Here is a 17,500-nt window from a genome sequence, read left to right on the forward strand (position 1 = left end):
CAGAGCGGCAGCGGCCGCGGCGGCCGACGGTGGACCCGGAGCGGAGGGAGGAGGAGGAGGTGGTGGAGGAGGGTACTCAACCTGCACCTCCTCAACCTGCACCTCCTCCACCTGCACCTCCTCCACCTGCACCTCCTCTACCTGCACCTCCTCCACCTGCACCTCCTCCACCTGCACCTCCTCCGGGGCGCATCTCCTTAACAACCGCCAGCATCAGTGTCGCGCCGCCTCCTCCAACATCAGCAGCGGTGGCGGCGGAACCGCCTCGCGCCCCTCCTCCTCATCCACCTCCTCCTTCACCTCCTCCTCCTCCTCGCAGCCTCCACAGCACCAGCAGGAGTCAGAGCAGCAGCAGCAGAGAGGACTCAGAGAGCGGAGGAAGCAGCGCGGCGTCGGGCGCTGGAGACGCACCCGGTCGAGTCTCGGCGGGGACCTGCGCCACTCGGAGCTGGCGCTGCTCGGATCCGAGGAGGACATCATGATCGAGGAGGAAGAGGCTGAGGAGGAGGAGGAGGAGGAGGAGGAGAAGGGGGAGGGAGGGGAGGAGGAGCAGGGGGGCCGGGGAAGCAAGAGGTCGAGCTTTCTGTGCAACATGGATGATGATGAGGAGACCGTGTCGCTCACGGACCGGCGGCCGCAGTCCGGCTACGAGAACGTGTACAGCGAGTGCGGCTGCTGCGAGCGCGTGGTCATCAACGTGTCGGGTCTCAAGTTTGAAACTCAGCTCAAGACTCTCACTCAGTTCCCGGACACCCTGCTGGGGGACCCCGACAAGCGAATCAGGTACTTCGACCCGCTGAGGAACGAATACTTCTTCGACAGGAACCGGCCGAGTTTCGACGCCATTCTTTACTATTACCAGTCGGGGGGTCGCTTAAAAAGACCCGTCAACGTCCCGTTCGACATCTTCTCAGAGGAGGTGAAGTTTTACGAACTCGGGGAGGAGGCGATCCTGAAATTTCGGGAAGATGAGGGCTTCGTGAAGGAGGAGGAGAAGCCGCTGCCGGAGGACGAGTTCAAGCGTCAGATCTGGCTCCTCTTCGAGTATCCGGAGAGTTCGAGTGCCGCCAGGGGCATCGCGGTGGTCTCCGTCCTGGTCATCGTCATTTCCATAGTCATCTTCTGCCTGGAGACGCTGCCGGAGTTCAGGGATGAGAAAGAGTATCTACAGCCACGACACAACTCCACGCAGCCCGACCACGGGTTCACCCCCTTCAACGACCCGTTTTTCATCGTGGAGACGGTCTGCATCATCTGGTTCTCCTTTGAGATTATAGTCCGCTTCTTCGCGTGTCCCAGCAAGACCGCCTTCTTTAAAAACATTATGAACTCGATAGACATTGTATCCATTTTGCCTTACTTCATAACTCTAGGCACGGACTTGGCGCAGCACCAAGGCAACGGGCAACAGGCGATGAGCTTCGCCATCCTGAGAATAATCCGCCTCGTCAGAGTGTTTCGCATCTTCAAGCTGTCCCGGCACTCCAAGGGGCTGCAGATCCTGGGTCACACCCTGCGCGCCAGTATGAGGGAGCTGGCCCTCCTCATCTTCTTCCTGGTCATCGGCGTCATCCTCTTCTCCAGCGCCGTGTACTTCGCGGAGGCGGACGAGCCCACGTCGCAATTCACGAGCATCCCGGACGCGTTCTGGTGGGCCGTGGTGACCATGACCACGGTGGGCTACGGTGACATGAAGCCCATCACCGTCGGGGGGAAGATCGTAGGCTCCCTGTGCGCCATAGCCGGAGTGCTGACCATTGCGCTCCCGGTGCCGGTCATCGTGTCCAACTTCAACTACTTTTACCACAGGGAGACCGACAACGACGACCAGACCCCGGTGGTGGAGAGCATGCCCCCGGGGTGCCCCTACTTCCCGGACTTTCTAAGGAAATTCAAAGGCTCGCCCTCGGGCTCGTCGCTGGGTGACAAAGCGGAATACATGGAGATGGAGGAGGGGGTGACGGAGTCGCTGTGCGGGCTGGACAAGAGCCCGAGTAAAGGCAACGGCACAGACATAAGCAGGAAAAACAGTACTAACTCAAAATCTATTCAGACTGACGTGTGATTACAAGTAGTTTGATTTTTTTTGTTTTTCTAGAAGAACACACCCTATCAAGAGACTTTCTGCCCTACAGCAGGTGTCCCCCCTCCCTCCCTCCCTCCCTCCCCCTCCCTCTCTCAACTTTTACGCACGCCTCAGAAACCACACGGCACACGCACACACCGACAGGTCGGGTATTGGCGGGTTAAGATATTCCATTCTCACCATCTCAGAACAGCAGTTTCTCCCCAAAAACCCTCCCCGCACCGACAAACCGTTAGGAAGCAAAGTATGACCAAGCATTTTCCCCAAAAGGTTGATTGGTTATTTCATCCAATCTGTGCGGGCTTCCAAATCGGACATATAACAAACGAACAAAAAAAATAATAAATTTTAGAGGAGACAGGCTATGCATTCGCACTTTATGAGTTCCATCTGTCAATAACGGGAAGGTATAGGGTGGGTCGTGTTTTGCTGTTATGCAATAAAGTTTAAACAATTTGTTTGCACTAATGTAGAAGGCAGATTTGTGTTTAGAGACAGAAACTGTAGGCCATGCAAATGGCAATAATTTAGTCATCCTCTGACCACTTAGCTGAAGAATGTTTGAGTAACTCCCTCCAAGAGAGCAAACTAAGGATATTAATAACCCCTTTTATAAGCTGCCAGTAGAAATTGGACTCCAATAAATGAAAAGGGGGAAAAAGTCCGAGACAGATAAAAAGACTTTAGTTGCTGTTCCAACACATGGCAACATTGACAAGAAGCGCATTGATGAGACATAGCATTTAAACAGGCATCAAATAAACCAGGGCTATAGTTATTTCCATGTCATCTACACAGAAAAAGCCTTGTTGACCCACTATGAGAGCTAAAGCACAGGGATCTGAAATGGCTGGAGAAATGACTCGCCCCAGGTTTTGTATGGACATTTTGGAGTCTTAGCGACAGGAGTTTTTTTTTTTTTTTTTTTTTTTCTTTCTTTTCTTCCCAGTTTCTTAAAAAAAAAAAATTAAAAATCACCTCAAAATGACAATATCCCTTTACACGGACGCAGATGGAAAGTTATAGCAAAAATGACTCAGTTGTGGAAACTCATTGGACAGGAGTTTGAGCAATTTTCTCTCCTGTCCGCTGGACTTGGTGCACAAAGTATTTATTTTTTTCTTTTTCTTCTCAAGAGGACTATAATTATCTCGGAGCTCAGAGGATCGTCGGGATGTGGATGTCTTCCAAGGTATGTAACCCGCAGTACGTGTGTGTGACAGTGATTTTAACCCTGTGATAATTCCAACAATTCGCATGCCTGGTGCACAGGCCAGAAAAGAAAAAGAAATCATTTCACCCTTGGGAGGGATGCCTGAAATCCATGCAGGGTGACATGTCCATTGTTTTCCTTAGCGTGTTCCCCTCAGATCGATTTTTAAACAGTCGACTGTGTGGCAAACCAAAGGATGACGCACGGATAGGCGTGCGTAAAAGCGCGTAAAACTGCAAATGGACGCTGGTCGAATATGACGCACATTCCAGCCACCCTATGGTCAGTGCGTGTTTCTCCTGGTAAACACTGGAGCACTCAGCTCCTAAATCCAAAGATATTACGAGCGGCTTTATTTATAATAGCCGCAATTATCTCATGTGAGGTGACGTGGGGTCAGCACGCTGTGAACTGATGTCAAACGTTGATGAAGATTTGCCTTAAAGGGTTATGTGGCTCATTAAGATGAAGCTGTGGGACGGCCAGTATTTATTTCAACTCAGTTCAGTTTCCTCTTGGCTTTATCTCAGGTTAACTGAACAGTTCTAACTGGGTTAATGAAAGTCATTAGTCGACTAGTTGGGTACCTTCAGTCATTGACCAATTCTGGTTGTAAATAAAGTTCAAATCTGAGCAGTGAAGCTCAGAAACACAACTGCAAATGAAATGTTTGTGACACAACTAGACGTCATTAAGACGTTAATCTGAAGGCCGAGCCGGCCCTGGTTGATCATCCTCCACTCCGGGTGCAACAATCTGTACCAGGGTACCCTGTGAGAACATACATCACCTGGATAGTTATTGGACAGTTTTTGTTTTGTTTTGTGAACCACTTGACCTTAGATTGTAGAAAGTCGGGCTGATTAGATTATATTAAAGCATTATTTGATGTCCTTCAGACTTCTCTTGTGGTTTTGCTCCTCTGTGATCATGTCCTCGCCTCCCAGCAGGTGTAGCGTGAGCAAATAACGACAGATGAATCCAGTTACTTTCACATTTTTGCATCCCGACTGTAAACATGTTGTTTTCCAGATGACAAACAGCTCACCCCCCCCCCCCCCCCCTTCCCCACCCCCTTCTTCTTCTACTGCTTTTTATAACCTCACTCTACTGTTTGACTGTGCAGAATGACGTGTGTGTGCAGAGTTTGGCACCAGAAGAATGTTTTTACAACCATCTGCTGTAGGAGGAAAGTTTCACTGCCGGCTCACACTCAATCTCAATTAAAGACGTGAATGCAAGAGCAGGATTTAGCTTTATTTATTACCGTGAAAGCAAATCACTGTCAAATGTGACATTTACACGAGTCAATAGTGGAACGATGAAGTCTTGTGTTCTGCACAAAATACTCTATTACTTACTCTTTAATCACATTACATTGCAGATATTTGATTCAGTGTAAATGCATGAATCATCTCCATTACAGACGCATTTCACAAACAATTAGGAACATAAAAGTTATTTTATTGTTAAGAAAAATGTAGCTACAAAATGGACATTTTCTCAAGGATTTACTGTTGATTTCAGTTTGTGGGTGCAAGATTTTAAAGTTTGATTGTTTTCTGGTTACAGTTTACATCATTTAAATCAAATAATTCAAATTGTGTGATTGCATTAAAAATACTCCTGAACCTTAATTTCAATAAATTTGTATTTTCGTCCTTCTACACCAGTTAAACAGGAGATAAATGCAAAACACACACATCAGACGAGTAGAATTGCTCCACATAGGATCCAATTTAGTACAAATGTGTTGCAGGGATGTTTTTTCAGTATGTCTAAATAACAAACAAACTGGCTTTCCTCTGAGCTCATGAAGACGGCGTTCCATGTTGGGCAAAAAGTGCAGGAAACAACTCATTTGGCTAATTTGTTCTTATCAGATAATGTGAGAGAGAGAGAGAGAGAGAGAGAGAGAGAGAGAGAGAGAGAGAGAGAGAGAGAATGTGTGTAAATGACTTATAATGGTGAAACATTACTGTATTTAGAGTGAGAAATTAGAACAGCTCAGTGTGAGTCCCCTGGTAGGATAAACCAACAGCAGCGTCACTAGAAAAGGGTCCAGTTTGGCCTGAAGCAGCTCTAAAGGTAAACTTTATCAAAGAGAAAACTGACCGATATGCTCTCTTACTGAAAAGCCAATTTTCTAGAACTTTACGGTGATAAAATGCCACTAAATAAAGAAATATATCTTCTGGGTTATTCCATGTTTGATATGCAGAATTACAAACTTTCCTTAAAGTAGTTTAGTTACAAAAACGCAGATGGAAACATTTGAGAGCATACCGAGTTGTAAACAAGCAACTGAGAAGTAGTAAATTAGATCAGATGGCATAAATTGAATCTATAAAAGAACTCTTAATTAGTTGCTTTCCTCCCGAACATATCAGCCACCTGAACTCCAGTCTTCTCACTCCATCATCCTTCAGCAGATGATCACTGCATCAGCACAAAACGACCTCTTGCACCGTGCGTGTTGATACTCTCAGAGGACATATTCATACTAGATATTTTCAACACCTGCACCCACGACCAAACACACACAAAGCAGCACGGTGGCACGGAGCCAGCGCCTCTCCAAGCCTCACACTTAGCGCTTACATAATGTGGCTTATGTCAAGAGGCGCAATTCAGAACAGTTTTTCGAGCAAAGTGTGTGGGTCAGGCTTATTCTGAGGCTCGCGGCTGCTGCAGAGTTCGGCTTGTGCAGAAGGCCTCGAATATCCCGAGCCGCCGAGAGTCTCTGTGGCGTCCCGGAGACTCTTTGTAGTGCAAATTTAAATCATACGGCCGGGCCATGTGACAAAGCCAGAGTTATTTACGGTAATTCCTCAAAAGGTATTCCAGGCCTGTCAGAGGACATGAAGAAGAGGAGGTGGGAGGAGAGTGAGCGTGCGGTACACAATGTCAGACATGCTTACGTAACGTGAGGAAGAGCCGAGAAGCAACTGATCAAAATTAGATTTAGCTTGATGTCATCTGTCAAAGGAAGTCTAACTTTTATTGTTTTTTTATGTGGTGTAGTGGTTTGCACTCTTCACAGTGAAGATATCCCCGGTTGCATGTTCTCCCTGTGCATGTGTGGTTTTTCACCCGACAGTCCCACAACCTGCATTTCAGTCGAATTGTTGACTCTGAGACCGAGTTCACGCAACGTTTCAAGTGAAAACACATCGTTTCTGTGTTTTCATTTCAGAAAAGTTTCACGTTCACACGGCAACATTTTGAAAATGATGTTGATTCACAAGGAAACGGCAGAAATGATAAGTTAGAATGCAGGGCCACTAGTGGGTGCTGTTGTTCACACACTCGTGCAATGCGCAGTAAACATTAACAATGGTGAGCACACGGACATTCTTAAGGACAGATGATGAAGTTGGACTGTTATCGCTTGCTTCTACTGAGCATGTGCAGAACAACTCGTCACTACGGCGTCTGCGGCCACGGTAGCAGCAACAGAAAAGTTGCCTTCCCCTCAGTTTCCACGTAGACCAAGTCGGAGCATTTTCAAAAAGCTCCGCCTTGGGAGCAGTCTTCAAAAAGTGGTGCTTTCAGTGGCTCCGAGCACCGCTGTCGTGTGAACAGACATCAAGACGCAACGAACGTTTTCCGTTTTCACTTGAAAATGTCGTGTGAAAAAGACCCGAATGTCCTTTAGGTGTTGATATGAGTGATGGTCTCTGTCCTGTGATGGACTGCTCACCTGTCCAGGTGGAACTCACCTTCAACCCAAGGTTGATCGATAAAAGACCAATTGGAGGTTTTTAATGTTCATTTGAAATTCCATTAAGACGAGTTTTGCTAATCGGACTGAATATTAGTTAAAGTGGTTGTATACGGTACTGTTGTGGAGAGTTACCGTCACAATAATACAGGCGATAAATAGACTTTTAACTGTGTGATGGTTAATTCGCTTTTTCTCTTTGTTGACATAATTCTTAACAGTGTTTCTGCAATTTGTGGTTTTTCCTCCGTTTTGGTGCTGCTGTGCCGTCCGACCCGAAGCCGCCGGCGAATGATTCAACGTTCAAATGATCAAATTGATTCCATTTCGTTTCCAGCATAATCCCGCACAGCAAGGCTCCGTCTGACCAGCCAAGCATGTCGACATGAATGAATGTGCAGAGAATGGAAACACAATTTGTTGCATTTCAGTCCGTTTTGTTGTGTGAAATTTACAATATATCAAACAATCTTAATCGTATTTTATGACCGTACAATATGTCACCTCACTACAAAGTCATACAAAATTCAGGCTTCTCAAAGATATATTAGTTACTGACATGAATACATTTTCTACCAAACATATGCAGTATTTCCTTTATCTGATTAGATTATCATTGTTAACGTTGTGTAATGCACAATAATGGAATCACATAAAAACAGAAAGGGTTTCTGGGGTGTCGTCTTCACCATCCATCTTTCAGAGTTGCATAGTACTACAGAAATTTGCAATAAAACCAAGTAGCTGACGCGGGGGGAAATGATTTGGAGCTGCTGGACAGAAGCCCACTGGTGCCTGGTTTTGGCTCTGGAGTACAAATGTGACCGCTTCATTTCACTCTCCGACTGAACGGCTGTGATTCACTATTGTTTGTAGTATCCAGTCGAAGGGAGCGTTGTAAACATTTGATAATAGGCGGAGTATTCAGGAGAGTGTAATGTACTCACTAATAGATCTTGGATTGGTGACCTGCTATTAGTTTGATCGATATTAGAGGTGTCCGTGATAATCAACGGATTCATGAGCTGATCACGTCAGACATACATGAAGACCATCTGAAAGAGATTATTCATAAGTCTTTGTGTTTTAAATGTTTAATACTTCACCCAGCAGTCGATCTTTACCAGTCTGGCTCACTGAATCCCCTCCATGTCATCTTATAATAGAGTAAAAATGCTTGTTGCGTTTATCTACCAAATCTCTGATCAATGTTCTCTTCTGCTCCTTCACTCCCATGACGGGGTGGTTCAGACCTACTATCCCTCCTTTACCCAACAATCATCACATGATCTCAAATCTGATGAATCAGAGACATTTCAGCCTCTATCAAAGTGGTTTCTTAACTAAAGAATGGGTCCTTCAGTATGTGAGACCTTGGTAGACGTGTCAGAAAAAGGCTTGAATGTCCAGATCAGGGGCGTCCAACTAAAGGCCCGTGGGCCAAAACCGGCCCACAAGAGAGATAGCGAACTAGCATTAGCCTCAGAGCCAGGCTGTCCGTGTGAGTTTGTAAAAACACCCATAATGCAACAGTTATAGAAGGAGTGTGTCAGACATTTCACAGTATTTTGCATCAGTAACTTTGTTTGTACGTTGACGTTGGAGTCATTTTCAGTAGAACTTGTTTGGTTCTATAAGAATTTAGACATTTTCATCACATATACTCTGTGTCACGACCAAGAAAAGCTTGAAACTATTTTACTGATCCTTCTGACTCAAGATGAAATTGAGCTGTACGTGGCCCCTAAACTAAAATGTATTTGACCTCCCCACCTTTTATTTAGACGAGCAGGCCCGGCTAAAAAAACCCAGCATGAACTGATGAAGCCACTTAGATGAAACTTCTTCCAAGGTATGTAGCCGGGCCCAGTGGACCCGATTTAATGTGAGAGGCCTCCTACCTGAACAGATGAGGATAATCATAGATAAAACATCTTCTATTCTGCTTTATCCGGTTCAGGATCGAGGGCGACTGCAGCCAATCCCAGCTAACTAAGCCAGGGTACATCTTGGACCGGCCGGCGATATATACTATTAACAGTTGTTCTTTTATGGCAAGATTTCTTGGAATCAATTTATTCTGACTGATTTTAGAAAAGAGAGATCATTCATTCATTCAATACAGTTTATTTCATTAGAAGGGATGAAACTTTAACCAGAAGAAAATCACAAATTAGAAATGTAAAACGGGCTGATTGGGCCTCAGTGTGAAGCTTCGCTGCAGGAATCCTGCTCAGTGGCATCAAAGAGGAAATCAGGCCTTTAATTTTCATCCAGCGACACTAGTTGGTCCAATTAAGGTTAGGAAGTGATCCCAGCCGGCTTTGGGCCAAGGCAACGGGATGCTCACACGTGTGTGGTTCCATTACAAAAATGAACAGCACCAACTAGTGGCCCAACCTGAAAACTACACTGTTTCCCGTGTCAACGATTGTCGGTTTCGGATATGAAACTTTTCAGAATCTAAAATGCTAAAACGATAAGTTTTCACCTGAAAGATACGGCCGAAAACATCGGGGATTCAATCCACACAGGAAGTAACAGCCGTGCACGGCAAAGAAGAGGACATGTTTTGCGTTTATGGAAATGTGTCGTTGTTCTTGCAGGATTCTGGTTCACCAGTCGGGTTCAAAAAATGTCACCGCCTTCAGTTCAGTGTGACTCACGTTCATGCACCTTCTATGATACGATCATGTTCGTGGAAACGTGTGGAAACGGTTTAAAAAGTGTCATCTGGGTGTGGTATCTGCTTTCACTAAGGTTTCAGTGACTGTAGCGGTCCCGACCGGTTGCAGGATTGAAATCACCTGCTCTGCATAACAGAAGCCAAACTGTGCGGACAGACGGAGGTCAAAGTCACGGCTGACCCTGCTGACAAATGGCTCATTTGGCCGGTTGGAGAACGGCTCCTACCTGTAGCCAAGACATCCATCCATCTTCTGGATCCGCTCGGAGCTGCTCAGGGTCACCGGGGGGGGGGGGGGGGGCGATGAATACACTGGGGGAGAAAGAAGCAGGGAACGCACCAATGAATGGCAGGCTGTGACAGACAGATTGAACATATTCAGACTCAGCCATCAAGGGAACTGACAGATCATCAGTTTTCAGTTCTGAGGGTGTCGAAGCTGAACACAATGACCTTTCAATAAAATCTGCTCTCACTAAGATTATAAAAGCTTCTGTTAAAACAGCATAAGAGAGGCTTTGACTGCAGTATGTGATCAATGTGGGAAGTTTTATAGAACGTCCATCACTTGACTTCATCGAGACTGAAAACCTGTCAGATCAAAATCAAGCAGCTTTTACTGGCATCATTAGGCTGAAGCTCCAGTGAGAGGCACGGTGGCACGGTGGGACAGTGGACGGGGCCGTTTCCTCACAGCAACATGTTTGTGGTTTGAAGTCTGCATGTTCTCCCCGTGTGCATGTGGGTTTTCATCAGGACCTGATTCTGTCTTACTGAGTGCGTCACTTTAAAATCAGTTTAATTTGAGAGTCTGTGTGTGTTGTCTCTGCGAGGGACTGGAGACGTGTTGAGTAGTGAGGTGCACGTCGTCCCAGAAATACTGAGTCTGTCTGCGTTAGGATCCTTTCTCATATTAAATATAGAGCTACACTCGGTAGAGCGCAGATTTTTGCCAATGCCACATTTGTATGCTGAACCAAGTTAGCATTGCAAAAAGTTAAATACATACATACATACAGTACATACAGTACATACACACACACAGACGAACACATAACCTTGTGGGCCAACTTCATTGGTGAAGGTAAATATCAATATTTACATTGTCGTGATTTAGTCAAGGCTAATTCACATAACTTGTAAGAAGATGTAAGACAGAATGTAAAATCTGCACCAAAAATATCAAGAGGAGGAGAAAGATAGTTCGTACAACACCAGCAACTTAACATGTACTTATACCGGTACTCGGTATCGGCAAGTAGCTGAAGGTTAGTACTTGTACTTGCATCGGTGCATCCCTATCCTGATAGTTGTCATGTCAGATGCTGAGATGTGATCAGATGATGGCTGATCAGTGTTGGTGGTACCATACATACAGTACAATATACATGAATAAATATACATTTTCTATATTGTTTTTTTCAAAATAAAAGTTACATGGAGCCGATTGCTGCCGACATTGACCAAGGAGCAGAGTTCTAACCTGGACTGGAGACTTTACTAGGAACCACCACGCCGCCATGCAGCCCATGGATAAATCTGTACTAACCCTTGAATTTTAATGACATCGTATTTTTCATATTCAGTGTTGAAAACATGTGGAGATCAGCGGGAGTGTTTAGGAAAGCTCACACCTGCTTTGAATTATTAATGTGTTTTCTGTCCTGCACCAGAGGAGAACTACACAAAGTCACATTCACCAATTGTGAATATCTGAAGTGATTTAAAGTTTTATTCTCTTTAAAAAGGTGAAAACTTGTTGGAAGCTGTGAAATGTTCACATTAACAGACATGCGTGACCATTCTTGTGACTTGGTGGTCATTGTGATAACAATCCAACTTGGTCGTCTGTTCATACGAATGCCTGCGTTCTCCCGTTGTTAACCCTTTATGGTGTGTGTGTGTGTGTGTGTGTGTGTGTGTGTGTGTGTGTGTGTGTGTGTGTGTGTGTGTGTGTGTGTGTGTGTGTGTGTGTGTGTGTGTGTGTGTGCTTTCATTACATTATTTTCAGTTTCAAAATGTTGCTGTGTAAACGTCAAACTTTTCTGAAATGAAAACAGAAAAGAACAAGTTGAAACAGGGTCGTATCCACAGAGCTGCTGTCTTTATGGTCGATTGACTTTACGTCTCACCCACTGACAAAAGAGCAGAACATGTGGGGAATCAAACCATCGACCGTAGATTGGGTAAATTTACCAACTGAGCCACAGACGAGAATCAATGTTGTGGTTAAAACTGAGTGGAACTGAAGCCGTCAGTTTGAGGCCTCGTCTCATCTTTGGACACCAAAGAAAACCATGAAAAGAAACTTCTGTTTTGAAAAAGAAAAGACTCAAATTCACTTTGGATATTTATCACAAAGAAGGTTTCATGTATGTCTGGTGTTCAAATAAATCTCTTCAAGGCATTTCATTTTTTGATATTACATTTTTTGGGGGTAAATAAGCATGACTTACATCTCCGTCTGGACTTTACTATGTAATTATGTAATTATTTACTTTCTTACCATTGGGAATAAGTTATAATCACTGTAGATGAAATGTGATCAATCAAGAAGCATAAAATGACTTTTTTTTTTTTTTTTTTTACCATAAGTCATCGAAAACACAAAACAATGTTGTGTGATTTGTGCAGCTCTTGCTGGAATATTTCAACGTCTTAATAATTCACTGAGAGCAACACAAACCTGCATGTTTTAACCTCCAACACGTCTTCGCATTAAACAAAGCCGCCAGAAGTCGTCGAGCTTCTGTGATCTTATTCAAAACGTCCTCACATTGCACCCATCGCTGTTTGCAGGAAAGCTTTTAGCTGCCAACAAAACGCAGAAAGCAGAAAGCAACACGACTCTGATGTTTGAAGAAACTGGTTTAGTGTCACGTTGTGGAGGGATTCAGGTGGAGCTCCTCTCTGGAGGACCTCTCCCTCTCTCTCCCTCTCTCCCTCTCTCTCTCTCTCTCCCTCTCTCTCCCTCTCTCCCTCTCTCCCTCTCTCCCTCTCTCTCTGAGCACGGCCGGCCGGAGGTCTCGTCGCCCCGGCTCGGAGAGCAATCAATAACCGTCCCAGACGCTCCGTTGTGTTTGTGTGCAGGAGGTGGAACCTACCTATGTTCTTCTGCTTCTCATTGTGAAGTCTGAGAGCTCCAACAATCAGTCAGGCTTCCTTCTTACTGGAACACGTTTTAAAACTAAATCAATGAAACGAAACGCAACGATAAAAGCATTCGAGTGGAATTGATCAGCAAAAGGTTCGTTATGTCATGCACACACGTGAAAACTGATTTACTAATGTAAGACCGATATAGAGCATAGTGAGGATTGAGGATTAATTAGGTTCTTTTTGCCAAGTTGAGATTTATGTATTTTCTGTGACTTTCCAGTATTTTCTGTTGACTTCCTCCACCAACAATATTCTATTATTTTATATTCAAAAATTTGGAAATTGTCCGAAAAATGCAGAAAAACGAATCATGAAACTGCTGAAATCAGGTTCAAACGCAGCTGAAAACCTTAAATTGTAATTGAAACTTCAGAAATACAACATAACAGTTTTTTTTACAGTTTTTTTTACATACAGTGTTTCCAAACTACTGTACTGCATGTACAAAACTTTAGAAGCTGCGTCAGCCTCATTTTAAAGGTTAAAGGTGTTTCAGGGCTCCGGGTTAATTTGATTTATAGGAAATCACAAGACAGAAGTTTCTTCTGGTCCTGGTCCTCCAGAGACCTGCAACACTTCAAATGAGTATTTTAATGAGTCTTTTTAAAATGGCGAACTGAGGGAGGTTTGGGAAGTCATGATTAAACATGATTCTCTCTCTAAAATTAAAAGATGTATGCGGGGAAAAGACCACCTGATTTTTCCTGCTGCCCTTTCCAACCCACTCAACCCAGTGGCGCCCCCTGGAGGAGGCCGGCACACTTTCTCCTTTGCATTACCTTTAACGTTAACTTTAAAAATGTAGAAAGTACAAAAACATACATGAAGGGATCTAATAGAGTAGAATGAGTAAGACGTCAACGACACTATTGTTTTTGTGAAAAAGATTCTTCTTCTGGTAAAATGTCAGGAAATATTTCTTGCCCTTAAGGTTTTTCCCATAGATGTCGATGCCATAAATCTCATAATTCAGTGGAAAACCCACTAATCAAGTGAAATTGCACGGCCTGGAACAACATAACAATGTCTGCATGTTTGAGGAAACAATCCGAGATGTGCTATTTTGAGCAATTATTGCAAATAATGTGCCGGCGGACGAGCCACCGGGCCCCTCTGATTAAATCTGAAGTAACCGAAGCAACATGAAAGGAAAACAAGTAAGAGACGGAGAGGAATTTTCATGAGGCTGGAACGTCCCCCGTTCATCTGTCTTGCCAATACATTAATCAGTCCTGATAAACGGCTGACAGCTGGCGGCGCTGCCAACATACACAAGGCCGTCCCAGCTGTTGTCATCATGTGAGCATTAATGACCAGTTTAAGAAACCAACCTGCTCGACCTTCCTCCACTGCGTCCATTTCACATCACTTTATTCCGCTTCCATTCAAAGCTGAAGGTCTGAGCGACCACTGCACGGTCACAGTCAGGCGCTAAGTCAGTTTCTGAATATAGAAATATGAAATTACAAGTCAAAAATAATTGTCTCTCTCAATTTGAATGCTTCAAAAGTGAGAATGTGAAACTTTTCTTCCATTTTGGATGAGAAAATGTGTGATTTTTCTGAAACGTGACATTCAGTAGTTTTTAACGTCTCGTGTGAGTAAATAACAATAACAGAGGATGGCAGATTGTTTGTGCTGCTGACTAGTTCTGAATATAACAGCTCTTCTTTTATTACAGTTTAATACATTGAGCAATGAGGCTAAAGGATGCTTGGTTTTGTGTTGAGTGGGAGGAAGATGCTCTATAATCTCCAGCTCCTTTTCATGCAACCGGATTGTATTGTTCTGCTGTTGATTATTCATTGTTTGTTATTATTTGGATTTTGTGCACGTTCAAAATAAAATACAATGAAATGAAGTTGCCATGAGTGGCCTCAGTTAGTGGGAGGAAGATGCTCTATAATCTGATGTTAGAGGAGGAAGATGCTCTATAATCTGATGTTAGAGGAGGACGGTGCTCTACAATCTGATGTTAGAGGGGGAGATGCTCTATAATCTGATGTTAGAGGAGGACGGTGCTCTATAATCTGATGTTACAGGAGGAAGGTGCTCTATAATCTGATGTTAGAGGAGGAAGATGCTCTACAATCTGATGTTAGAGGAAGATGATCTATAATCTGATGTTAGAGGAGGAAGATGCTCTACAATCTGATGTTAGAGGAAGATGCTCTATAATCTGATGTTAGAGGAGGAAGATGCTCTACAATCTGATGTTACAGGAGGAAGGTGCTCTATAATCTGATGTTACAGGAGGAAGATGCTCTATAATCTGATGTTACAGGAGGACGGTGCTCTATAATCTGATGTTAGAGGAGGAAGATGCTCTATAATCTGATGTTAGTACTTCTGTAGCAGAGCAACAACGTAGTTGAGACACAGAGGGTGACCTGAGTCTTGATTTAAGGCTGCTCATGCTAATGTAGCACAGTGGGTACAGACTAATGCTAATGTAGCACAGTGGATACAGGCTAATGCTAATGTAGCACAGTGGGTACAGACTAATGCTAATGTAGCACAGTGGGTACAGGCTAATGCTAATGTAGCACAGTGGATACAGGCTAATGCTAATGTAGCACAGTGGGTACAGACTAATGCTAATGTAGCACAGTGGATACAGGCCAATGCTAATGTAGCACAGTGGGTACAGGCTAATGCTAATGTAGCACAGTGGGTACAGGCTAATGCTAATGCTACTAGCAGTTGCTGTCAGTCGGTCGGTTCAGGATCGTTGATGATTTACACTCAGGCTGAACATGAATACTTCACATAGCAACGCAATCAAACAGACTCGAGCCGGAGATCCCCTTACTGTGAGGCAAGGGCTTACCACTTCACCACCATGGGGTCCACACACACACACACACACACACACACACACACACACACACACACACACACACACACACACACACACACACACACACACACACACACACACACACACACACACACACACACACAGGCCTGATTGGAGGCTTGTGTTTGGCAGGCGGCTCTCAGAGAGTCAGAGTTTGGCTGAACTGTAGCAGCTGCCCGCCTCATCATTAGGAACATTGACGCTGCAGACAGCGTTACAATCACCACTGGCGACTCCTCATCCTGAAAGCTTCTCCGCCTGCGCCGTTAAAAGTGAGGAGAACAAGAGCGACTCGGTGCAGCCATTCTTTCAACCACTTGCCCCCTTTCGTTGACCAATTAACCGCTCCACCTTTTCCTCCTTAATCTCTCCAGGCCATCATGCACTCCGCAAAGGCCGTTTGTCGCCTCACTTTTTTTTTTTCCCACATAAACACGGCGTCTGAGGCCCCAACTGACAGCAGCAGTTAATAAAGCACGCTGGGGATTACAGCCCCGGTGTAAGTTTAAACCAGCCCGTGGTTTCCATGTAGCGGTTACATAACGCCCCCCATTGAAGGGGAGCAACCTGATTCTTTGCCCCCCCCCCCCCCCCCCCAAACGGCAGCTTTAATCTGACAGCATGCCGGCTTTATTATGTTACTTGGTTCTAGACGTGTAGATTGCACTGCTAATTACACATATGCCTCCGCGTTGGGTTTCTCCACCCACCAAGAAATACGCCGCTATTGTGCCCTTATGTTATTGCCTTACACTTATTATCACCGTTCGTTCTCTCGTGTATAAATAGCATGTGTTATTAATTTACATCCATCTTCTACGCCACCGTCTCCCAACTGGTCCTACGACTCACTGTCACCGTGCGATTACAAGCCACGAATCACACTGAGAGGAAGAATCAGCTTTTTGAATTAAAATAATTAAAATAGGATCCTGTTTGAATCTGAGATGGTTTAAATGAATGATTCAGTGAGACCACACACACACACACACACACACACACACACACACACACACACACACACACACACACACACACACACACACACACACACACACACACACACACACACACACACACACACACACACACACACACACTCACCGCTCGTGGATGTTGTTGCTTGTTTTTGTAATGAAACGGCGCGCCTGCAGAGAACATCACGCTGTAAACAACAACAACAATGAGAGAACACAGACATTCAAATAGACAGACCACCAAGTTGCATCGTTATTACGGCGACTGTCAAAATAAAAGTACCAAGTCCCAGGAGAATGTGGAGTGGGAGCCGTGACACTCTGGAGGAAACGTTGTTGTTATTCTCCGTCTCCTCGCACATGTGCAGAATATTTATTTACTACGGCCGCAGCACACATGCAAAGTAACAGCATTTCAGAAAAGTTGTGTTTTCAGTGGCTCCGAGCGCCGGAAACATCCATGAAAGGTTCTTGTTGTCATGGAAATGCAGCCTAAATAACATGAAGAATTGAAAATACATTGATAAAAAAAAAAATACTGTATAATCAGTTTTTACCAAATCCATTTATTCTGACTGCTTCAGCTGTTTTATCTTGTTTAACTGTTTTCATCATGGAGACCTGTTTTTAAAATCCACGTGGAATGCAACCCCCCCCCCCCAAAAAAAAACAACTAAATGTTTATTCACAAATAACCTGCAAGCTTGATGGAGCCACATGTAGAGGTTCCATTGGTCAGAAATAAGTTCTCTGTCCCTCTCAGACAATCTGGGCCAGCGGAGGATTACAGATTTG

At 44.5% G+C, this 17,500-nt stretch overlaps 1 protein-coding gene across 1 annotated transcript in view; it reads left to right on the plus strand.

The window, feature by feature from the left end:
* kcna4 (potassium voltage-gated channel, shaker-related subfamily, member 4) overlaps window positions 1–17,500 on the plus strand; it is a gene marked incomplete at its 5' end in the record, with an annotated part of 64,734 nt that overhangs the window by 116 nt on the left and 47,118 nt on the right. The window contains one exon of the mRNA XM_080458301.1: window positions 1–3,278. This exon is cut by the window's left edge and continues 116 nt beyond it. Within this exon, the coding sequence (XP_080314427.1) occupies window positions 1–2,065 (2,065 nt within the window). The 3' untranslated portion in view covers window positions 2,066–3,278. The remainder of the gene's footprint in view (window positions 3,279–17,500) is intronic.

This window comes from Lipophrys pholis (genome assembly GCF_963383615.2).
Source record: "Lipophrys pholis genome assembly, chromosome: 2".
Lineage (NCBI taxonomy): Eukaryota > Metazoa > Chordata > Actinopteri > Blenniiformes > Blenniidae > Lipophrys > Lipophrys pholis.